Consider the following 22,400-nt stretch of genomic DNA (forward strand, 5'->3'; position numbering starts at 1 on the left):
GCTGCTGTTTGGGAATATAGTCTTGACCAAAAAAAACAAAAACAAACAGACCTTTATCATAGTTTTGTGCACACACATTAGCCAGGATAACTAATATATTAATATAATATATAATATTTGTTGATTCCCTCGACAAAAAAACAAACAAACAAAAAAGAAACAGTAGGATACTAATGGGTTACCCTTGGCTTTTGGATTATTGCAGAAAGCTAGATGATAATATGTGACCAGCAAAATTTTATGACTCCTTCACATTTTGTTCATCATGATAAGATTGAAGGACAAACGAACATGACTTATATTTTGAAACTAATACAACCACAAGAAGTAATAAAAAGCTAAACGTAGGCTATAAACGTAAAGGTCATCAACGTCTCCACCATTAAACCTCAGATAACACTTTTAGCAATTATAAACACAAAAAGGCTGTGAAACTAGCAAGTAGACGAGTTTTTGTTTATTATGATGTAGTCACATTTAGTGACTTCTTTGCATTAGAAACAACCTTATTCCAGCTAAAAGCTTAAAAAACAAAAACAAAACAAAAAAGGTACTACTGATGCTATTGGAAAATAAGCTAAATGGTGCACAACGGTTTATCAATAATAATCATGTAGGTGCTGTTATTTTGCAAATATAAATAAAAATAAATGTTTAAAGTGACTTACAAATAAGTGAAAGTGATTTTGTGCCTCTGTGTCAGACTGTCAGGGTGGGCCTTTATGCAAAAATAGAAAGGCTTCCATGAATTTGGACATTTAAGGATATGACCGTTAACTAAAAGTTTTTGTGCCGAGGAAGCACATATGTATCTGTAAAAGCGCATGACAGGCAAGCCATTACGCTAATACATGAGCTTGAAGCTTAAAATAAAGATTTATCATGTTTTGGGCAGCTTGGATCACATACTTTTCCTGCAGGAGTTCATTCAGTTTCCTTCAATATTTGTAGATGCATTTTGTCCATAGAAATGCGTTATTCATTGCTGTAATTTGATGTAACCAGCTGCAGTTGTACGTGTACTGTGGGCAGACCCAACTAATCGATAATGAGAATCGTTGTCGATTATTTTCATTATCGATAATAATTGATTTTATCGATTAGTTGTGGCAGCACTAGTCAGCTGATCATCAATCATAACTCCAAGGTTTCTGGCTGTTTTTGAAGGGGTTATGGTGGATGTGCCTAACTGGATGGTGAAATTGTGATGAAACGATGGTTTGATGGAACCACAAGCAGTTCTGTCTTGGCAAGGTTGAGTTCAATCCAGCAAGAAATGTCTGTTAGACAAGCTGAAATGCGAGCAGCTATTGTTGGATTATCAGGATGGAATGTGAGACAGAGTTAAGTGTCATCAGCATAGCAGTGATATGAAAAGCCATGTTTTTGCATGACAGAACCTAATGATGCATGTAGACAGAGAAGAGAAGTGGTCCAAGAACTGAGCCCTGAGGCACTTCAGTGGTTAGACTTGGACACCTCACCTCTCCAAGCTACCCTGAAAGACCTATCTGAGAGGTAAGACTCAAACCAATGGAGTGCGGTTCCTGAGATGTCCTTTGACAATAGAGTTGACGGGAGGATCTGGTGGTTAACTGTGTCAAAAGCAGCGGACAGAATCCGCTCTTGCCAGTCTCAGGGCTTCAAAAACTGAGAACAAGGCAGTCTCGGCTGAATGTCCACTTCTGAAACGAGGCTGGTTGGTGTGGAGAAGGTTGTTCTATGTGAGAAAGTCAGAGACTGTAATTATTTCAGAATTAGTCCGTAATTCTCTAAAAGAGATGGGTTGAGGGTGGGTTTCTTAAGTAGTGGCATTATACGAGCCTGTTGTATGCTGAGGGATGTGTTAATGATGTCCACTCAACTTTCTGTTAACATGCTTGGATACAGTACTCTGTGTTTGTGGCTTATCCTCCTTGTGAAGGGTGTCAATGATTGTCCTCTGGACAACTGTCAGATGAGCAGTCTTCCCCATGATTGTGTAGCCTATTGAACCAAACTGAGTGACAATTGTGAAGGCTCAGGAAACCTTTGCAGGTGTTTTGAGTTGATTAGCTGATTGGCATGTCACCATATTCTAATTTGTTGAGATTGTGAACTGGTGGGTTCAATGTGAGCCAACATCATCACAATTAAAAGAACCAAAGACTTAAAACTACTTCAGTCTGTGTACATTGAAATTATTTAATACACAAGTTTCACAATTTGAGTTGAATTACTGAAATAAATTAACTTTTCCACAACATTCAAATTTATTGAGATGCACTGTAGGTGGATGTTGAAGTCTCCACACATAACTAGAGGAGTAACATCCTCAGGAAAGGTTGAGAGCAGCGCATCTGATTCATCCAAGAAGTTACCTTGTGGTCCCGGGGGTCTTATCCTAACCCTAACAACTACAAAATGAATTTTAAAAGGCAGGGTAATTGTGACTGAATGTGATTCAAAGGGGCTGTTAATACCCAGAGAAGGTAAATTAATACATTTCCAATCATTAAAGATACGCAGAACAGTTCCTCCACCTGTTCCAGTCAGATGGGTTGTGTCAGAAAACGAGAAACTATTGGAGTGCTACAGGAGTAGCAGTGTCCTCTGGTTTGATCCAGGTCTCTGTCAGGGCCATGAGGTTTAGTCTTGAATGACTAGCAATAGATGTAATGAAATTTGCTTTGTTTACTGCAGACTGACAATTACAGAGACCAATAGAAAAAGAAAGTACTGTATTTGCAGACACAGGAAAAGTGCGCAGGTTGTTAGGACTGCGCTGCCTAGAATGTGTGATGTGTGATTTGCGAGTGGTAGTAATAGTAGGGATATGGAAACACATAGAAAGAGTTGGTCATTAAAACTGAAACAGAAGTGAAGCAAGGTGTAGAAAAGAGGATGAATCAAAAGCGATAATCATGTGACTTGTCTGTGTCCTTGCACGATGGAGTCGCACAGTAGAGTCGATGGACTTCACACGACATCTGCCACAGTATAATATGCGACAAAAATAATATTTTTATTGCTTCAGACCATAGAGTGCCATGTCTGCTAACTAATAAACCAAAGTAACACACTGTCTAGAATTTTGTGCATATGATGCATTTAACATAAAAAATGTATCATGCTTAGTGTAATTGTTAGACAGAGGGAGGAATATTTTATCACCTCTGACCAATCTTTTTTTTTTTTTTTTTTCAGGGTGAATTTACACGTATCATCACGTACCTAGCAAGTATCATCAGCGATCATGATGGCTGTCATCAGGTCACCGGGGGTCAATGAGAGCTTTCCCCATGATGAGACCCTGCAATACCTGCTCATTCTGTGCTCCAAAGTAGCTCTGAACACGTTTGTCCTGTCTTTCTGGAGGCACAGCATTCTCAAGTCCCTGCTGGGGCTCTGCAGCGTCTCCATGTATGTGGCAGATGTGCTGCTGGTCAGTGCGGTCACTGGTGCGTGGCTCTTCAAAGAACACCTACCCACCTCCACTTCCATGTGCTTCATCCTGGCGCATGGATCGGCTGTCTACGCCCTGCTTCCTCTGCCCATACTGATCTGTGGGGCGCTTGACTACGCCAGCTACCCAAACCTAGACGTTAGGTCAAGCTCCTGGCGCAGGGCTGTATGTTACTGCACTGTGGTTGTGCTTCTGTGGGCATCTGCGTGCTGTTACACCTACAACTACACAGACACGCAACCTATGGAGATTTACAAAGACAACGCGAGAGTCCTGGTGTGCCGTGTTCACGGATCTACTGTAGTGTTTCAATTTAGTATGCAAATATCCATCGCAGTGGGTCTCATACTTCTGTTTTATTTTAAGACAACGACTGGTTGGATCCGAAGAGCCAATAAATTGGCAGAGCTGAGAGACACAGCATTTGCTTCAGAGAAAGATCAAATGTTAGCTTACAATCAGGAGGGGGAAGCTGGAAGTTCTGAAATTCAAGAAAGTTCCCCTCCTCTCTTTGTCAGTCTGACTCTAGGTTTCGCTTTGAACTGGATACCCTACCTACTAATGTGTGTGGTGTGTGCCTTTCTGGGCTTTGTGGTGCCAGCTTATGCCAGTGTCAATCTTCTGTGGATGGCCTGTGCCAACAGTGTGCTGGTGGGCATTGCTTTTTGGTTTAGGAGTGCTAGGACTGGACCTTTAAGAAAGTTCCCAGATGACACTTGTTTGTGGAACATCTACTGGCACTTGAGCAAAGGAACAACACCAACGGTGGACGCAAAGCTTACAATGAGAACATACAAAATGTTTCACAAGCCTGCTGTGCCTTTTCAAGAGGTCTAGCCTAAACTATTTGAAGACTTGCAACATACATTAAAATTTACATTTATGCATTTAGCAAACGCTTTTATCCAAAGCGACTTACATTGCATTCAGGCTAACAATTTTTCTCCTAACATGTGTTCCCTGGGATTCAAACCCCCGACCTTGCTAACGCAATGCTCTACCACTTGAGCTACAGGAACACTATCAATCATACACAGTACGAGTTCAAATCTAACGCTCTGTTACAAACATTGTGAGCTGCTTAGATAGAAGTTGCAATGATACAATGCCATTCAAAAGTTTGGGATCAGTACGACTTATGTATGTGTTTGTATATATATATATATATATATATATGTATGAAAAATGTATCTGTGCCTGTATATTAGATGAGTGCAGGTCTTAAAGGGACAGTAGGCCTATTAAACATGCAGCCTACTGTCATTGCTGTCAACGGATAATTTACTTACTGTCACGTTGTCACAAACCTGTATTAATTTCTTTCTTGTGCTGAACACAAAAGAAGATATTTTGAAGAATGTAGGTAACCAAACGTTGAATTTGATAGTAACAAAAAATACTCTGGAAGTCACTGCGGACCAGCAACTTTGATTTCCCACGTTCCTCAAAACAGCATTTATGTTCAGAAGAAGAAAGAAACTCATTCAGGTTTAAAACCACTTTTGATTGAGTAAATGATGTTATAAAACTAAAACACTATGGACAGAATTGACAAGACAGCTGACAGAATTTATCTTTGGGTGAACTATTCCTTTAACGTTAATAAAAATCACGGACTTTTCTTAACTGAAAAAATGTAATACAGTTCCTTTAGGAATCAGTTAATACAGTGTTTTATTTTTATATTTGTTCATTCAATGTCTTGAATGCTTTGCTAAATACATTTACTGTACCTGAAAATAAAGCACTGTTTGTTTTATTTGTATATTATGTGTAGTTTGACATTCTTTTATCTTTGTTATTAAAAAATAAGGACAAAGATTTTTATCTTTGGTCTAAATATCTGCCATTATTTATTTTTTGTTGTTACCTTGAAAGGCTTTGTCTTTATAATAGGGAAATTAGTTTGGCTAATTTTGACTTGCAAAATAGCAAAACCAACATGACAAAGAATTACGATAAAATTGTGAATTGTGATAAAAAAAAAAAAAAAAAAAAAAAAAAAATAAAAGATATTTTTTGCCATATCGTATGGACGTTTTAAGCGGCAATGCTTTATAATTTTTTCTTGTTATCTCGACATAACCAAAGTCGTTTTCTCGTTATAATGTAATATTAATTTTCTGCCTTACAAAAACTGCGCCAGCAGGTGGCACTATAGACCTGAATATAACTGATGGGGTGTTGTACAATGTCCACTTTACTGTACGCGGACCTACCTCGTGATTAGACTTGTGCCGGTATACGGTAATGCGATATGTTGCTGTGATTAATATGCACGATATTGTTATCGTGGGCACTTCTAAATACCGTGAATAAAGTAACATTACAAATTATTCCGAATTTGGAATGCATTTTAAGAATATCATTCCCATCAGCTGCTTAAAATGCACAACACTGCTGTATGCTGCTTGAAAGAGCGCATGCGCTCTGATGTAAACAAGCACGCATGAGAAGCACATTCAGATTTGTGTTTTCCCTATGGTGTTTATTACAGAGCCAACTACTGAAATATTTAGACTTAATAGGCTATTTATCTTCAAACATTCATTTTTTTATTTATTTTTTAATCTGGACTACAAATGCCCTAGATATTGTCTGAAAGTGTTTATCTTTTTTTGTTCATTCACACTTTAAATTATGGCTTCATTAGTTAACATAAAACTGCCAATGAAAAATTTTTCCTGAACATTAATCTTAGGTATTCCAATGAATAATAACACATTGTAGGGATGCACCGAATATTCGGCCACCGAAAATTTTCGGCTGAAAATGGCCCAAAAGTGCATTTTCGGTTTTCGGCCGATAGACTTTTATCACCGAAAAACACGGCCGAAATGTTGTGGTGACGCAAACAGAAACCACGACCTGCACGTGCACCTGCATAGCGCAGACCACGAGCTCCCCGCGACATTCACTTCACACCAGTGAGGACATTCTCTCTCTTCTTATTCCTTTATTCGCAGCACTAAAGCGTCTCCTAACAAAGAGATTAAGACGGACCACGAAGTGAAAACAAAGAAAAGTACAGTCTTATAGAGTCTGTTAGCACACGTCTCACTGAGATCTTTTCGGAACCTCTGCACTTCATCGCGAATGTGCTTGATCCGTGTTATAAAGACGGTACCAAAATTTCAGTATTCGGTACCGATACCAGTGAAAATCCACGGTTCTCAGTACCAATTTCGGTACCAAAGCAAAACACAAAAATATGCTAATTAAAAAAAAATAACTTTTTAGCACTAAAAATAAAACCAATGCCATTCTTTATACTTATTTACAATTGTGTTTAAAGTTTTTCTACAAGTCATATAATTATGAAAAATAGTAAACAAGTTTCACCCAAATTTAATTTGTCTTTAATTTATGAAATTTAAACAATTTATTTTTGGTAAATAAAGGGGATTTGCTATTCAAATTAAAACATGGAAGAAATTTTGTGATTTATTTCTTTAAAAAATAAAGTTTTATAAATTTTTTCAACAGTAGTAGCAGTATCACATACATTTTACTAAATAATAGTAATATTTTTAGCACAATGCCTTTATGTAAAAATTAACTTTTAGGCCTAATGAATGCATATTTGTCATTTTAACTGAACTTAAGACTCGTGGTGATGCTTAAGATATTTTTGGTCATTGAGAGTTTTCTGTAAAAAAATAGTAATAGATCATATTAATTATTATTAAAAGATAATACTATTACTAATTCTACTATCATACTAATGTATATACAATGCACTATGAATTGATGAGCTGCTGGATTCATGAATATTAATCACGTTGTCTGCAATCGGTCAAACTGATTTGCTGAAATCAAAACAGGGACGGTAAGAGATCAGCCCAGCCAATGAAATTGCCATTTGCGCATTAGCTCCGCCCACTACCGGAGAAACCGGTATGTCTTCTGCTTGTTCGAAAATAAATATGAATAATTCTAAATGAACTCCATTATTTTGACAGGAGAAGACAACAAAGAATAGTTTACATATAACGTGTCGATTCAGCGTGGTAAGACTCTCGCTCTCTCTCTCTTTGCATGTGTGAGAAACTGTGCTATCAGCAAAGCGACGGTGAGTCGTGCGCCTTCACAAAGAGTTTAAAGAGCATCAAATACAGGTGCGCTGTGCGTCCATTGAGATGAACTGAAAAGTTCAGATCGCTTGATGGAGAGAGAACTCTGATGCAAGCGTCATGCGCTTCAGTCTATGTAGTAAACAAACCCGCACGTCCCTGCCATTCATTAATTCACACAGAGATGCGCAGAACACGGATTCATATTTCTAACAACTTTTGCGGCTTAACATTTACAGATACTGGTCCATATGGAGATTTGATATGATTAATTTATGCTAACTTTGACAAATTCCATGACTGTCCATATTAAAATGTAAGTTTCATTTTCATGACTGAATTTTGAGATTCCGTCCTCGTTTTCTGCTTCGTGGAAATCATAGCGCTGAACCCTTTCTTTTATTGTCTATGGCTGAACCAGGTTTGAACGGGACCTCGGTACTACCGGTACTTAAAGAAACCTGGTACTGTCACATTTACATTTTTTAGTACCGACTTGGTACCGAGGTACCGGGTTTTTTGACAACACATACATATATATATATATGTATATATATACACACATAATATCAGATTGTAGCCATATTTCTGCTAGATTTTCTGCTAGATTTCTGCTTTAATTTGATAGAAATTAAATATACATTTATTTATGCCCTGGCCCTAATTAAATACACTCTCTCAAATATTTCTCAAATGTCAGGCAGATGACAAGCTCAACTGCTCAAAAGCTAGAAGGTTATCTGTCTGAAGTCCCCATCTTCAGAAGTGATAACCCTCTTGCCTATGGAGAAGTAATGCACTTTCTAGTCCTACAGAGAACAATTTCAAATGTACTTCACCTAAATGCACTTTGTTTTTATGAGAGAACAGTTCATTTTAAAACTTTTCTGCAGGCCAGTAGGCCTGTATATAATTATTTAATATCCACATGAGTGGGATAAATTTTTAGTTTGAATTTTATTTTATACTGAGTATTGTTGCAATGTGCTTAATAAATATTTTCATAATTTGTAATTATGTATTTTTATGTTTTTTTTTTTATATAATTTATGTAACTGTAATTATCTTTAAAACTTTAATATTAATTTATGCAATTGCAATGTCTTAATTTTAGTAAAGTTAGTACATGGTCATAGCAATAAATGCAATGGTACTAATAATTGGCATAATTTCTTTCAGTGTTTCGGTTTCGGCCAAGAATTTTCTTTTCGGTGCATCCCTAACACATTGTTAAAATTGAAAGTTGCAACTGTGTTATTTAATGAGCTAACATGAACTAGGACTTGTATATTTTAACAAAGATTAATAACATCTATAGCAAATGTAGCTATTGCTCATTGTTTAGCTGTGCATTTATTGAATGAACACTATGTGATGTCCGAACTGATTACACTATATTTTATGTATTGCACTGTATTTTATGTAAAATCATTTTCTATTTTAAACTGTCTTAAAATCATTTTAAGTCAATTTTTAAATCATTTTCATTTTCAAGGTCTTAAATTGCTTGTTTTATTTTTGTGATTATTTTTGTTCATGACTTTTTCTAAACTTTCTTTTATGTAAAGCACTTTAAATTACCATTGTGTACGAAATGTGCTATATAAATAAACTTGCCTTGCCATGAATGTTAATGCATTAACTAAGGTTAACTAATGAGGTCTTATTGTAAAGTGATACCTATTGGTCTTTATATTTCTTTGGCACTTTAATGTGTAAAACATTTAACTTTTATATATTTTTTTCTGTATTGCTTTATTGTTTTAAATGTTTAGTTGTTTTTGTTATAAGAAATAAAGTTATTTAACCTGTTATACTGTATTATGACCACTTTTTAAAAACAAAATTTCAATACCGTGATAATACCGTATACCGTGATAAAAGCATTATCAATTAATCGCAACAGGAAAATTTTATACCGGCATATCCCTACTCGTGATCGCTATAATTTGTGCAGTCTTGTTCATTACTGACATTTAGGCCATCCTTAAAAATATTTTGGTTTGCAGTAACAGTAATTTTATTTTAAAAAAGGGTCGGTAGGTCGGTCTATATATCGGACCCGCACCCGAAATCAAATCAGATAAGCCAATCACATTAGACACACTTTTTTCGAATTTTATTGCCAGGTCATACAGAAGTTATTTATGGAAAACTCTTTTTAAAAGATATTAGTTTTTTTATACATCTTAATTTTAATCAATGTTTTATCAATCAATTGCCCGTATTCAATAAATAAGAAGCAAATATAAAGCAGACAATGTAATAACCTTAGTGTAATTGACAATTACAAAAAAATATTTTGCTACCTAAAAGTTAAATATTTTTTGTGTCAAGCATGCATGCATGTCTATTTCCCTCATATTAAATATAAAACGCATGTGGACTGATATTTTTCCAATGTCTGGACTCCTTTATTAATGGAGTATATAAACAGACGTTTCAATATATTGGTATTAAATGCATTTTCTGAGAATTTATTTTTCACGGTACCCAAACCCGTGCAGGACTCTAACTTGGTCTTCAACCCGTGCCTTCGGCAACATAATTGCAAACCTTATTTTGATGCAGGCTATATAGACCACAAACAAATTAAAATCTTTGTCAAAAACATGTTTATTGCATGAATTTCAGGTGAGAAGAAAAAAAATGAGGTACTGTTATACTGTTTTACTTGCATCCACCACTAGTGCCCCGTTTCCACCGCAGGAACTTTACCCAGGAACTAGGGACTTTGGGCTGGTACTCTGTGTGTTTCCACCGCAGGAACCAGGAACTAAATAAAGTTCCGGGTAAAATAAAAGCCCCTCAGAAAGTCCCTGCTGGCGAGGTGGTACTTTTTCAAAGTTCCTGAACTTTCGGGGGCGGGGCTTGGCCGCTAAACATTCTGATTGGTTGAGTTCACGAAGCATTGGTTGAGTTCAACCACCATTTATTCGGATCAACATTTTCAAAATATTACTGTTATTGTGTCATGAAATGTAATTTTAAAAGTATTTCAGGCGAGAATGTAGTTGTTTAAAACTCAAATCTGTGGTTTATTTATAAAGACAGCGCCTATTTAAAAATGTGTTTCGCCGATCTCAGAGACGGTGAGCTCCACGCGACCAGCGGGTGCTCAGAGATCATCTATCCGCCGAGATGCAGTCTCTCCTCGGCTAGACCTTCTGATGTGTGCCGCTGGCTCTGATGTCTCTTTAGTGGTTAAACATAAAATATAATTCAGCTGCGGGGTAAATCTAACAGGTTTTCTTTGGTCTGTACTCAATTTATCTATATGTTAAAATGAAAATAAAAAAGGCAAATCTATATAATATTTCGTTTCATTGTAATGGCTGTATATATACACATATCCCTGAACTAAGTAACGTTACATTTCTGCAGCTGTTATTATGCTTAAATGAAAACGAAAGGAGGCAGTGGTATTTGATATCCTATTTCGTTTTATTGTAAATATACAGAGAGGAAAATAGTAGCCATGGTCAGCTGACTGAAGTTATCAAGTACGCTGCTGTTTGCAGATTTACTGGACTTGCCTCATCGCGGACATCATACTCCCGAGTCGAATGCACAAAGTCTGAACTACCGAGAATGCACGTCCAAAATCAGCGTACTTTGTATTGAGAAACGCGCGCAGACCTACGTCACCATTCTATTTGCCTAATCTTCCCGGTACTTTACACCGCGGTGGAAACGCAGAAAGCAACAGGTCTGGGGGGAAAAAAGTTCCTGGGAAAAAAAGTTCCTGGTACAAATGTTCCGGGTAATTTCGGTGGAAACGCGGCATAGGTGTCAATGCAACCTACAAATGAGAGACCGTTTACTTTGCCTTCTTGGGTTGTCAATTTGAAAAAAATCCTGTTTGATTTGAGTGACGAGTGTTCATTGAATCGATTGTAAAATCGATTTTGCATGTCTAAAGTTTTATACGGCAAATAACAACAAAAATAGGTAAATCCACGGACAACAGTCATGACGAATGTAAAGACCAATATTTCTGATGATTTACTGGCTTGAAGTTACGTGCACAATAACAAACAGGAGTGCAACATTTTCGAAAAACAATAAGGAGAGTGGACTGCCATAATGCGAAAATGCCATAATGTGTTTATGATTAGAAATGTCAACAACAAAAAAAATCGCATAGGCGATTCTAGGGCTGTCAAAAAAGTTCATTTATGTAAGTGAGTATAGCAAAATACAGCGAACTGTGAAATATTATACCCAAAATTCTTCATACTGTAGACTACCAGTGAAATTGAAACAAAATTAAGCATTGCTTGCTTTGTAATTGTTTAACAAAGTATTGATAGTTGTGTAAATATTGTCATACTGACAGTTGTCTGAAGTTTTGGTCGATTCCATTACATATCTTTCTATCAAAGCTATCTGACATTATCAAGAGGAATTTGTTCTGATCATTGGAATCAATGTGCTCAGTAATTAAAGAGGCAGGGAGGCGTGTCTGTTATTCGGTTCGTGACATCCTTTACGGCAGCGGTTCTCAATTCCAGTCCTCGCGCCCCACTGCTCTGCATATTTTGCACGTTTCTCTTTGTTAACACACCTGATTCAGATAATCAGCTCGTTAGAAATGAACTCCGTTCATGAACTGTGTTCCGATTGTTCATTGCTCCCTACTCCCTGAGCAGGGGAAATCTGTTTAAGTTTACCTCACATCGAAACATTCATTCACTGATTTGTCCTGTGCAACGTCTTTAAACATGGACAACTGTGACATCATATACCTCTGTAAATCAATACAATTTAAATTCACGTCTTGCACACTTCAATGCACTTTGATTGGAACATATAGCTACATCCGCTTCAAACTGGAATCATGGCTGAATATCCTGTGATGTCCACTTCGCAGGGCACTTATGTTCGAATAGAACAAATGTCTGAAGCGCTAAGAGAAACGTTCAAAATGTGCAGAGCAGTTGAGCGCGAGGACTGCAATTGAGAACCACTGCTTTACGGGAAACAGAATATTCAGAACACCGGCGCAAGGCTGCTCACAGCACTTGGTCACGTGTTGCACCAGAACCGTTTTCGGAACCGAAACTTAGAAATTGCTCACGGTTCCGGTTCTTTTCAAAGAACAAAACTTTTGTTTCCCATCTCGGTTCCCATCCCCTACTTGTCATATTTTATTACTAATTTCTAAACTATAACAAATAAACTGTGCAAAATAGCAAAAATAAATAAATAGAACGAACATTCAGTAAATATTAAACCATTTCAAACAGGGCCCACTGTACAATCTGCACCAGAGCCCCTCTAACCCCCGCTACAGCCCTGGGTTAAGGTACCAAGAAGGAGCAATGCACTGCAGTGTGTGCTGTAAGAAATAAAACAAGAAGGCATGTGGTTTAAAAGATGGCAAGTAAAATAAAAGCACATCTGAATGCAATACAGTTTCATTATTATCCAGAGTGGCTTACTATAAAAAATTTGTGCGACCAAATCATGTTTTGCGCCAGTAACTGAAAAAGTTAGTCGCACAAGTGCCACCAGTGGAAAAGGTTAGTGTAGTTCCCTGCATATACTCTGTTATATACTTAAAAAAATATATATATATATTCTAAACTCTGATTTTAGGATTGGATTTATGCCAAAGGCGCTCCAGCAATTTTACAAAACTAAAGCTCTGTGGAAATGACTGACCAGAATAAAAGCAAACGAGTACATATTGAAAATAAAACATCGGTTTGCATTGAAGCAACAATCTATTTATTGTTTTTGTAAAAAAGGTTCATTTTTTTTTATTCAAAATCCTTTTTTCTGTTTTTGAATGTACTGTGTCCTCATATTTACGTGAGATTGAAACCGTCTTACTTTCATTTAACAACATTTTTATTTTCTCTCACCTCATTTTTGATCTTTTCTCAGATGAGAACATCTTTTTGACAAGCATAAGCTTTTGTACACTACCAGTCAAATGTTTTCAACATTTAAGATTTTTTTTTCTTTGCATTTATTGGTTTCAAACTACAGCAAAACCAGAAAAATTCTGAAATATTTTTACTATTTAGTTTTCTATTTGAACATATTATAAAATTTAATTTATTCCTGCAATTTCGAAGCTGAATTTTTAGCATCATTACTTCAGTCACACATTCTGATTAACTGCTCAAGAAAGATTTATTATTGTTATTATGCTAAAAACAGCAGAGTATAATTTTTTGCAGAGTATAAACTTTAATGCATAGAAAGCTCAGAAGAACAGCATTTATCTTAAATAGAAATCCTTTGTTACATATTAATTTAGCTTTGAAATCACAGGAATAAATTACATTTTAAAATATGTTCAAAATAAATCTTAAAAAGTACAAATATTTCACAATATAACTGCTTTTGCTGTATTTTGGATCAAATAAATGCACAGAATTCTTTAAAAACATTTACAAATCTTACGGTTCAAAAACCTATGACTGGTAGTAGTGTATGTCAATCATAAAATAAACATAATTGTACAATACTGCTCTATTTTAATATTTGTTATGCTCATATTACAAATATTCATTTCTCAAAACACACAAAGTATGTTTTCCCCCAAATTTCAACTAGCCCTAGTTTTGTAACCAGTGAAATCTCAACATTTTTACAGCACAATGCTGCCATAAAGGAGCAGTACTCCAGATAACTGTGAGATAATCAACTTCAAAGTGAGGGATAGTAATAAAAAACATGTCCTTGAATATAACTCTCAACCATTACCTTTGGACTTGAATGATTCCCCATTATAAACTGAACCCTGAGTAACTTAATCCTGATCCTTACATTTGGACTTCACATTCGAAGCAAAAAGAACGTGCTAAATTATTATTATTATTATATTTACATCCACACAGTAAAGTGCTCTAAAGTTCAGCTTTTGTCATCAGTATGCTGAGGTTTCCATAACCCAAAATGACACAATAACAAGCAAAGGTTTAATCAAGTAAAGTACAATACTTCTACAACTAAAATAAACAAATAAAGTGGTGGTTTTGTCATATCAATAGATCGAGGTAATCACTCATAAATTAATAAATAATATCAAGCAAACAATTTAATTTCTGGACCACTTGAGATGGAAAATCAAACATTAAAACTGGGACTAAACCTGGTTATATGGTTTAGACTTGCTTGATGTCTCTTTAAATGTTGATGTTTTAAAGCAGGACCATCTTGACAGATGACAAGCCAAATTCAGACGCAAGGAAGCGCTTCTTAAGAGGCATCTCGGTGCTTTTACACAGGCTGTTTAATGTTTTTGAGGTTGCATACATGTTTAAAGACACATTATGTGCACTCTGATTCACTCAGATGCTATTTACGCTATTTCATCACTCAGCAGTCTGTGGGGGATGAACGCAGCTGCGCGTGAATTAGCATCAGTTAGCCGATCTGCTAATAAAACAGCAGTGGGATTAAACTTACTTGTCCTCCAACGGTGACGTCGAAAAACACTATCGGGTTGTTAGGGTTTGAAGGTTGAACGTTCATGGCGGTTTTCAGGCTTGTATCACTCGCGAGACAGCAGAAATATGCGCTATTAATATTTCTAATTTCTCACACCATGAGTTTCACAGGACGATTCAAAAACGTGCACCCGTGACGTCACTACAGAAACCGGGAAAACTTTATACGGATGCGACCGAGGGACAAGTGCGCCTCCTCTTTCTTATTTTTCTCTAGTTAACGCGGATTGCAAACAACTTCTAGGTGAATACCGCTCCCTACTGTAGAAGAGTGCGTAACATCATGTCGTTTTAAGTGTACTCATATTCTGCTCACTAACGCCGTATCATTAAGGAATTTAAATTATTATCTTCTGGTTACATGTGCGCCTCTGGGACCAGTCTGTATCAGAATTATCTGAGTTTGTAAATCCAATGTTTTTCTGTGCAGGATCAGGTAACGTTAGCCCATCTTACTTTTGTGCCGGTTTTTCAAAGCAAAATTAGATTGGATCACCATGATACACAATTTTTCAGATTTCCAAATGGACATGGTGATGGCAAAAAATAAATAAATAAGATGAGATGAGAGAAAAATGGCAACGGTTTGTCACACATGGGGCCGGATCTGGCCCACACGCAACAAGCCAGAACTCAACCTATAACCGGTTTGTCACACATGGGCCAGATCTGGCCCACATACAACATGCCGGAACTGACACTAAAACCGGCTTGATGTGTGTGGGCCAAATCTGGCCCAAATGACCTCTGCTACTGCCAGAACTCAGCCATATGTGCCATATTTGGCCCAGATAAGGCCCGGAAGTGTATGCTATCAAATTCATATTGGAATAATGCCCTAAACACACTACAAAAAGTAATTTTGTAATTGTTTTAATGGAAACCATAAGAATTTCTGTGATGGTTTCTATTGTTTTTTTTTTTTCTATTGTGTTGTCTTTCATTTACTAACTGCTTGTTTTCTTAAAAAAAAAAAATAATAATAATAATACTAGCATATACAAAAGGACGGAGCGCACATATTTATTTGGTCTTTATTAAAATGAATGCACATGCAGGCCCTTTTTAATTTGGTACGATGTCTCAACTGAGTCCAAAGCATGTTCTAGAACCATTAAGTCATCGCCAGATTTAAGCTTTCAGAAACATAATTGTGGTTTATAAAAGGCTTTGCAGGTGTTTTGAGTTAATTAACTGATTAGAGTGTGGCACCAGGTGTCTTCAATAATGAACCTTTTCACAATATTCTAATTTTCGTAGATACTGAATTTGGGATTTTCCTTAGCTGTCAGTTATAAACGTCAAAATTAAAAGAAATAAACATTTGAAATATATCAGTCTGTGTGTAATGAATAAATATAATATACAAGTTTCACTTTTTGAATCGAATTGGTGAAATAAATCAACTTTTTGATGATATTCTAATTATATGACCAGCACCTGTATATCATTGCTCTTTTGTTGATTTTGATTGCTTCCATTGTCCTCATTTTTAAGTTGCTTTGGATACAAGTGTCTGCTAAATGTAATGTTAATGTATATTTAACTATATTTATAAATATTTATCTGTATTTTTTATTTTGTAATAATGTAAATGTATTTGTTTTATATCTATACATGCAGTTGTATTCATGTATGTATATTTATTTTTATATTTTAATAAAGTAGTTTAGACTACATGAGTGTTTTCTTTATTCTGGATGAATTGCATATGCTTTTGTGTCTAGAAAGGGTAAATATGGGCCATATCTAACCCAGAAGTCAGCCACAACTGGGACGGATCTGGGCCACATCTCAGAAATGGCTTGGTTGACATCTGGGCCAGGTGTCGCCCATGCCATTTGTGAGATGCGGCATGGATCTGGTACAGTTGTGGCTGACTTGTGTCAGACAAAACTGGGCCAGATCTGGCCCAGATGTCACCCACACCATTTCTGAGATGTGGCCCAGATCTGGTTCAGTTGTGGCTGACATATGTCAGCCAGACTCAGGTTGAGTCATCGCCGTCATTCCACGCGGTATGTGGGCCAGAAGAATATGGGAGATGTGGGCCAGAACTGGGCCACATGTCATTTGCTATCTGGGATACTTTTTCAGTAAATTATGAATTCCTCAATGTCTTAAAAAAAATTGGAAGGGTACAACCGTTTGTGTTATTCAGTCAGATCGTGATTTTAAATAATTATGCAATTATGCATTTAAGTTGTCTTTGATTAAACATGTTTGTATTCTCCAGCAGTTTTTTTTATGTTAGTTTTAAACATCTAGATCAAAACTGGAAAGTGAAATTCCAATCTCATTATATTTTTGCTCGAGCTGTGGCTTTCATGATCACAGTAAATCCACAATCAAATACAGTAATGCTGTTTGGTTGAGGCAAGTTAAATTTATATCTTGGGCCATCTGTACTATGTGTTTTATATGATTTTAATTTAATGTATACAATTTAATGTCAGTTAAAATCAGTTTTTTGAAAGCTTATTACCTTGTCATACAAAATACTTATCATAATTAGTGTTTGTGTAGTGCTGAAGAGATAGTAGTTAGATTATATTTTAAATCTTGACATGCTTTGGAAGAATAATTAGAAGAATTCATCTCAAATCACTTACTCAAACAAGAAAACAATAAATAAATAAAAGTGTATTGTTTATGATCATACCTTTCTCATAAAATAAATAGAAAAAGTGCACTGAATGTGTTTCTTGTATATTATACACATCTTTTATTTGAAACTGTAAATCTAGTCAACACTCAGTGGAAGGTCCTTCGGGGGCGACCCAGGAATAACAGGACGTTTGGGTTTTCCAGAAGCCTCACTGTGAATACAAGAGAGAAACGCAGAGATTTATGACCTGGTGAAACAGGAACAATAAGGCAGCATCTAACCCCATTCATCAACAAATCACCACTGAAATGCAGAAATAATATGTAGCATTCAATTATTCAAACATTAATAAAATCTTTTTATAGTTTTTTTTACCTAATATTTTATCATGTTAAACACCAGGTTTATATGTGAACACTTTATTAATTCTATAGTGTTCAAACTCATATTTACAATAAGTGTGCATGTAAAATATTTTGCCATCTGAGCAATAATACAGCACAGAATATATCAAGAATTTTTGGTCCAGAACATGCACTTTAGCTTTCATGTTTTATGCATACAGAAAAAGATCAAAACGCATGCTTGGAAAAGCACAAACTTTTAAATAACACTGGAATTATTACATGTATTTGGCTAGTAACAGCAAGGAAACAAGATCTTCATAAAACAAACCAAGTAATGCAATCCACTGTCAAGGAACATAGCAAATAAAGCAATATAAAAATGTATATTATTTTAATAGCAGATGCTATTTTACCAAAGATAAATACACAAAGGGCCAATAACACTGTTTTTACATAAGGGCTGATATCATGGTACTTTCTATTGAAGTTACTTGTGTAAAGAAGTGTCTGCAAACAGCATTAAATAAATGCACAGTACACAACATTTGAAATTAATTGTGTATAATCAAAGCCAGTGACCTTCCAGCAGTCAGGGCCTTCTGTGAAGACATGAGCACAGTTGGGGGAACAGACTCTCTGCGTCCATCTCTCTGACAGTAGTAGTTATTGGCAAATTTATGGCTCGGTCCAACGGGAAGTTTAGGTGGAGGCTGAGTCCTAGCATCAGTGACATTAATAAAACAAATGATTGCATTCAATGTCATCCTAACAGTGCTTTGAAAATAAGGTCACTGCATTAAACCTAAATACTGAAGTATGCTGCTGGTAATACAATTCAAATGTCCTTAAAGAAAAGGGTCAGTCTTTATTTTTCCATTTAACGAAATTAATTTGTGTTACTGTAGAAGCATTAAAATTGCAAAGACAATAAACAAATAACGTTTTTTCCTTGTTCAGATTAGTGCTGCAATGACGCGTCGACGTCATTGATTACGTCGACTACAAAAATACGTCGACGTGCGTGAAATGCGTCGACACGTCACACTGTTTACATCTCGCGCAATGGCATCTTCTGCTCCTGGGAATGGAGAAAGTTGCATTCTATCACAAATACAATAGGAAAACATCCTGGCGCTCTCCGGTGTTACGGTTTAACTGGTTACCGTGTTATCTGGTGACCAACTTCCTGGTTCAGGTCTCTGCTGCAGATGTGATGGAACGACCGCAGCAGATTCGGCGATTCTTAAAGCACAAACTTATGTGATGTTATTAAGTGTCTAATAAACGCAGACTTGCTCATTGCATGATTCTGATATTCTTGTAAGGATGATAAGTTATTGGTATGATCACCCGTAGCGGCTGAAGTAAGTAGGATAAACAAAAAGATAAAAAATAAAGTAAGTCTGTTGGCACGGGTTTCGAAGCGAGACAACAGTCACGAACCACCGAGCTACCGATCTACACCGAATCAACTCCAGATCTCTGGATTCAAGACAGGACTCTCGGCGGCACATCGTGCAGCTGCTGAATCAAGGAAATGTGATCGTGTTTCCCGCGTGTGACCTGTGTCTACCTATTATGAAAATAAACCATAGCAGAACCCTGACTACATTTTATGGTTTGTGATGCTAAAGAACATTTCATGGCAACTCAGACAACTGTAAATTTGTGGCTACTGTGGTTTAATTATAAACGCTATTGTTAACTCATATTTACCATAGTAAAATAATTTTCTTTGCCTCTTTATTTTTGTATACTGTAAAAACTTCAACCACATTTAAGTATTTTTTGGAAAAAAAAATGAATAAAGGTTGAAATATTATATTAGAAGTTGTGCTTAAATTTTTTTGTAAAGTTATCCAAAGGATTCATTAGCTAACCAAAAAAAGAACACTAGATTAATAATGTATTTTAATAAAAATAATCGTTAGAGTTGTCGACTAATCGAAAAAAAAAAATCGTTATAGTAGTCGACAGAAAAAATAATCGTTAGTTGCAGCTCTAGTTCAGATGTTCACATTACTAAACCTGTCAACTACACGTACATAAAAATTAATACATATCGAAGTATAAGGTTGGTTCCAGTTAGTTAACCAAACTTCAAGTATTTCTGAGAAATGTAACGTTGCTCTTCTAGGAAGGCATATCTACCTCTTGGAGATTTCAGTGTAGCGAAGTTGAAGTTTTGACTGGAGATCTTGCTGTTAACGAAAGAGAAAAATGAATTAAGTTAAATAAAATATTATCTAGACATGAAAACAACTGCTGATGACAAACGCAAAGACAAGCAAGCAAATACATGCATATACACGGAGATGTAAACGTTTTTATAAACGCTGTCATATAACATCGACACGCTCGGTTCTGTTCGTCTAACAGTGCATGAATAATAAACAATAACAATCATCCTCCTCTCACCCCTGACAATAAATTCCTCAGCCTCTGGATGATTCTCGTAGCCGACGCCATACTTGTGTCAAGGTGAAATCGCTGTTTGTTTGCTGTGGATTTGTCGCGGGATCAGTTTAGACGGAAGATGTCTCTTTAAGATGAAGCGAGTGTAGATGAATGAAGCTGATCCTGAGTCAGTTACAGCAGCAGCGAGACACCAGAGGACCGGAAGTCTCTTTCTTATTCTCTGGTTCACTGACTGCTCACATCCGCGAGAGTAACAGAGACTCGCGCCACCTGTCGCATCAAACGCAAACGAAACGAATTAACTCTCTAATTAATTTAGCTGGAATACACACAAACTATCACCATTTTAACCACTTTAAAGCTGCAAGTCTGTTGTTATTATTTTTATTTTTTTGGCGCTCTAGCGTTTAATAAACAGAACTGCTTGCGTCTTGCGGAAGAACACTGTAGCTGGATCTACTTCTCTCTGTTTCTGTCTATGACTGATCACGCAGGTACCGGGCTACTCCGCAGCGGTTCCACCAGAACCGGTCTAAAATACTCCGAATATAAAAATATAGGCATACCGTAGTGATTCAGGATAAGCCAAAAAAAAGCCAAAAAAGATTCATGGTGTACTCGTTTATTATATAAATTATAAATAAATAAATTTTGAACACACACACAAAAATAGTCCTGCAGCTTTAAACAGTTCAGACAGAGAGAGAAAGAGAGAGAGAGAGAGAGAGAGAGAGAGAGAGAGAGAGAGAAGAGAGAGAGAGAGAGAGAGAGAGAGAGAGAGAGAGAGAGAGAGAGAGAGAGAGAGAGAGACAAATGATGACCTTATTTTTTTTTTGGCTACATTTGGACTGTTTGATCTAATATGCACAGGACAGATTAAACCTATATGAATTTAATATGGCTGGATCTAGAAGTATAGAGTATATAGTCTTTATATAAGAACAGCAATAGTAGTAAAAAAAGAAAGAAAAAAAACCTATATATATCTCCTACAGAGCTGGGTAGGTTACAAATTGTAGTCCGTTACTTATAGATTATTTTATGATGACAGCTGTAGTTAGTAATGTAATTCCGGTTACTCATGTTAGATAATGTAGCTGTGCTGTAACTGTTCTGTCTGGGCTCCATCTCTCTGCCAGTCTGTATACTGGATGGGTATCACATGCAGTGTTGGGACATAACTAGTTACATGTGACTAAATTACGTAATTTAATTTCAAAATAAATGCAATTGTAATCAGTTACAGTACCTGAGAAAAAAAAGTGTAATTAAATTACAGTTACTTATGAAAATGTTAATGATTACAAAGGGGGTTACCTCTGATTTTTGTTGTCACTCACACCCACATACAGATTTAATTGAGTTCTTTTCTAAATTGCAGTAACCGCTTTAATATATGATACATCAATGTTTCAGGAGAACAGAACAGATGCTTATTTGATATCTATTTTGGGTTTATGTATATGCTTTAATATACAATTAACTGTTTTTTAAATCCATTGTTAGATCAAAGTAAGTCTGATTTTGTGGTTGCTGTGCTTTAAAATGAAATGATTATAATCTTAATTCAAGGGATAAAGGATTTCGAAAAGGGATGGTAATCAGTGTTGAATATACTGATTATTATTGATTTATACACTCATACACTTATTTATCTAACACACATACTTAGTCTACATTTCAAATTTGCTCATAATATACCTGTACATACTATACAAAACTGTATATTGTAATATATACCAGCACATGCAATTGTCAATTTATATATTTATATTATTCCTTATTTACTTTTTTATCTGTGTTTTTGTTCTGTCGCTGTCATTTAGCAACAGCACTGCAGAAGCTTCTGTCACGAAAACAAATTCCTCGTATGTGAAGACATACCTGGCAATAAAGCTGATTCTGATTCTGAAAGGTTAACCCTGCCTGGTTTACATGTTTGTAAATCATTAACAGTTGAAAACATGAGAAATTTAGAAAAGTAATCAAATAAAAATCAGTTACTTTAATAAAGTAATTTAAATAGTTACACTACTTATTGCA

The 22,400-nt window shown here is 36.0% G+C and overlaps 3 protein-coding genes across 3 annotated transcripts in view; 1 reads left to right on the top strand and 2 right to left on the bottom strand.

Moving 5' to 3' along the window:
- ppih (peptidylprolyl isomerase H (cyclophilin H)) overlaps positions 1–15,169 on the bottom strand; it is a 28,533-nt gene extending 13,364 nt beyond the window's left edge. Inside the window, exon 1 of the mRNA XM_059503063.1 lies at positions 14,944–15,169. Within this exon, the coding sequence (XP_059359046.1) occupies positions 14,944–15,009 (66 nt within the window). The 5' untranslated portion in view covers positions 15,010–15,169. The remainder of the gene's footprint in view (positions 1–14,943) is intronic.
- Positions 3,008–4,573, top strand: LOC132097071 (probable G-protein coupled receptor 160). Its single transcript, XM_059502702.1, has one exon. The coding sequence runs from the start codon at positions 3,236–3,238 to the stop codon at positions 4,280–4,282; it is 1,047 nt and encodes a 348-aa protein (XP_059358685.1). The 5' UTR covers positions 3,008–3,235; the 3' UTR covers positions 4,283–4,573.
- Positions 15,170–17,697: 2,528 nt separating the features above from the next.
- On the bottom strand, positions 17,698–20,516 carry LOC132097072 (NADH dehydrogenase [ubiquinone] 1 alpha subcomplex subunit 7-like). Its single transcript, XM_059502704.1, has 4 exons — positions 20,358–20,516; positions 20,091–20,140; positions 18,519–18,656; positions 17,698–17,803 (listed from the first exon to the last, which is right to left on the bottom strand). The coding sequence occupies exons 1-4, from the start codon at positions 20,406–20,408 to the stop codon at positions 17,728–17,730; spliced, it is 315 nt and encodes a 104-aa protein (XP_059358687.1). The 5' UTR covers positions 20,409–20,516; the 3' UTR covers positions 17,698–17,727.
- Positions 20,517–22,400: the final 1,884 nt, after the last annotated feature.

The sequence above is a fragment of the Carassius carassius genome, chromosome 21, assembly GCF_963082965.1.
Source record: "Carassius carassius chromosome 21, fCarCar2.1, whole genome shotgun sequence".
Taxonomy (NCBI): Eukaryota; Metazoa; Chordata; class Actinopteri; order Cypriniformes; family Cyprinidae; genus Carassius; species Carassius carassius.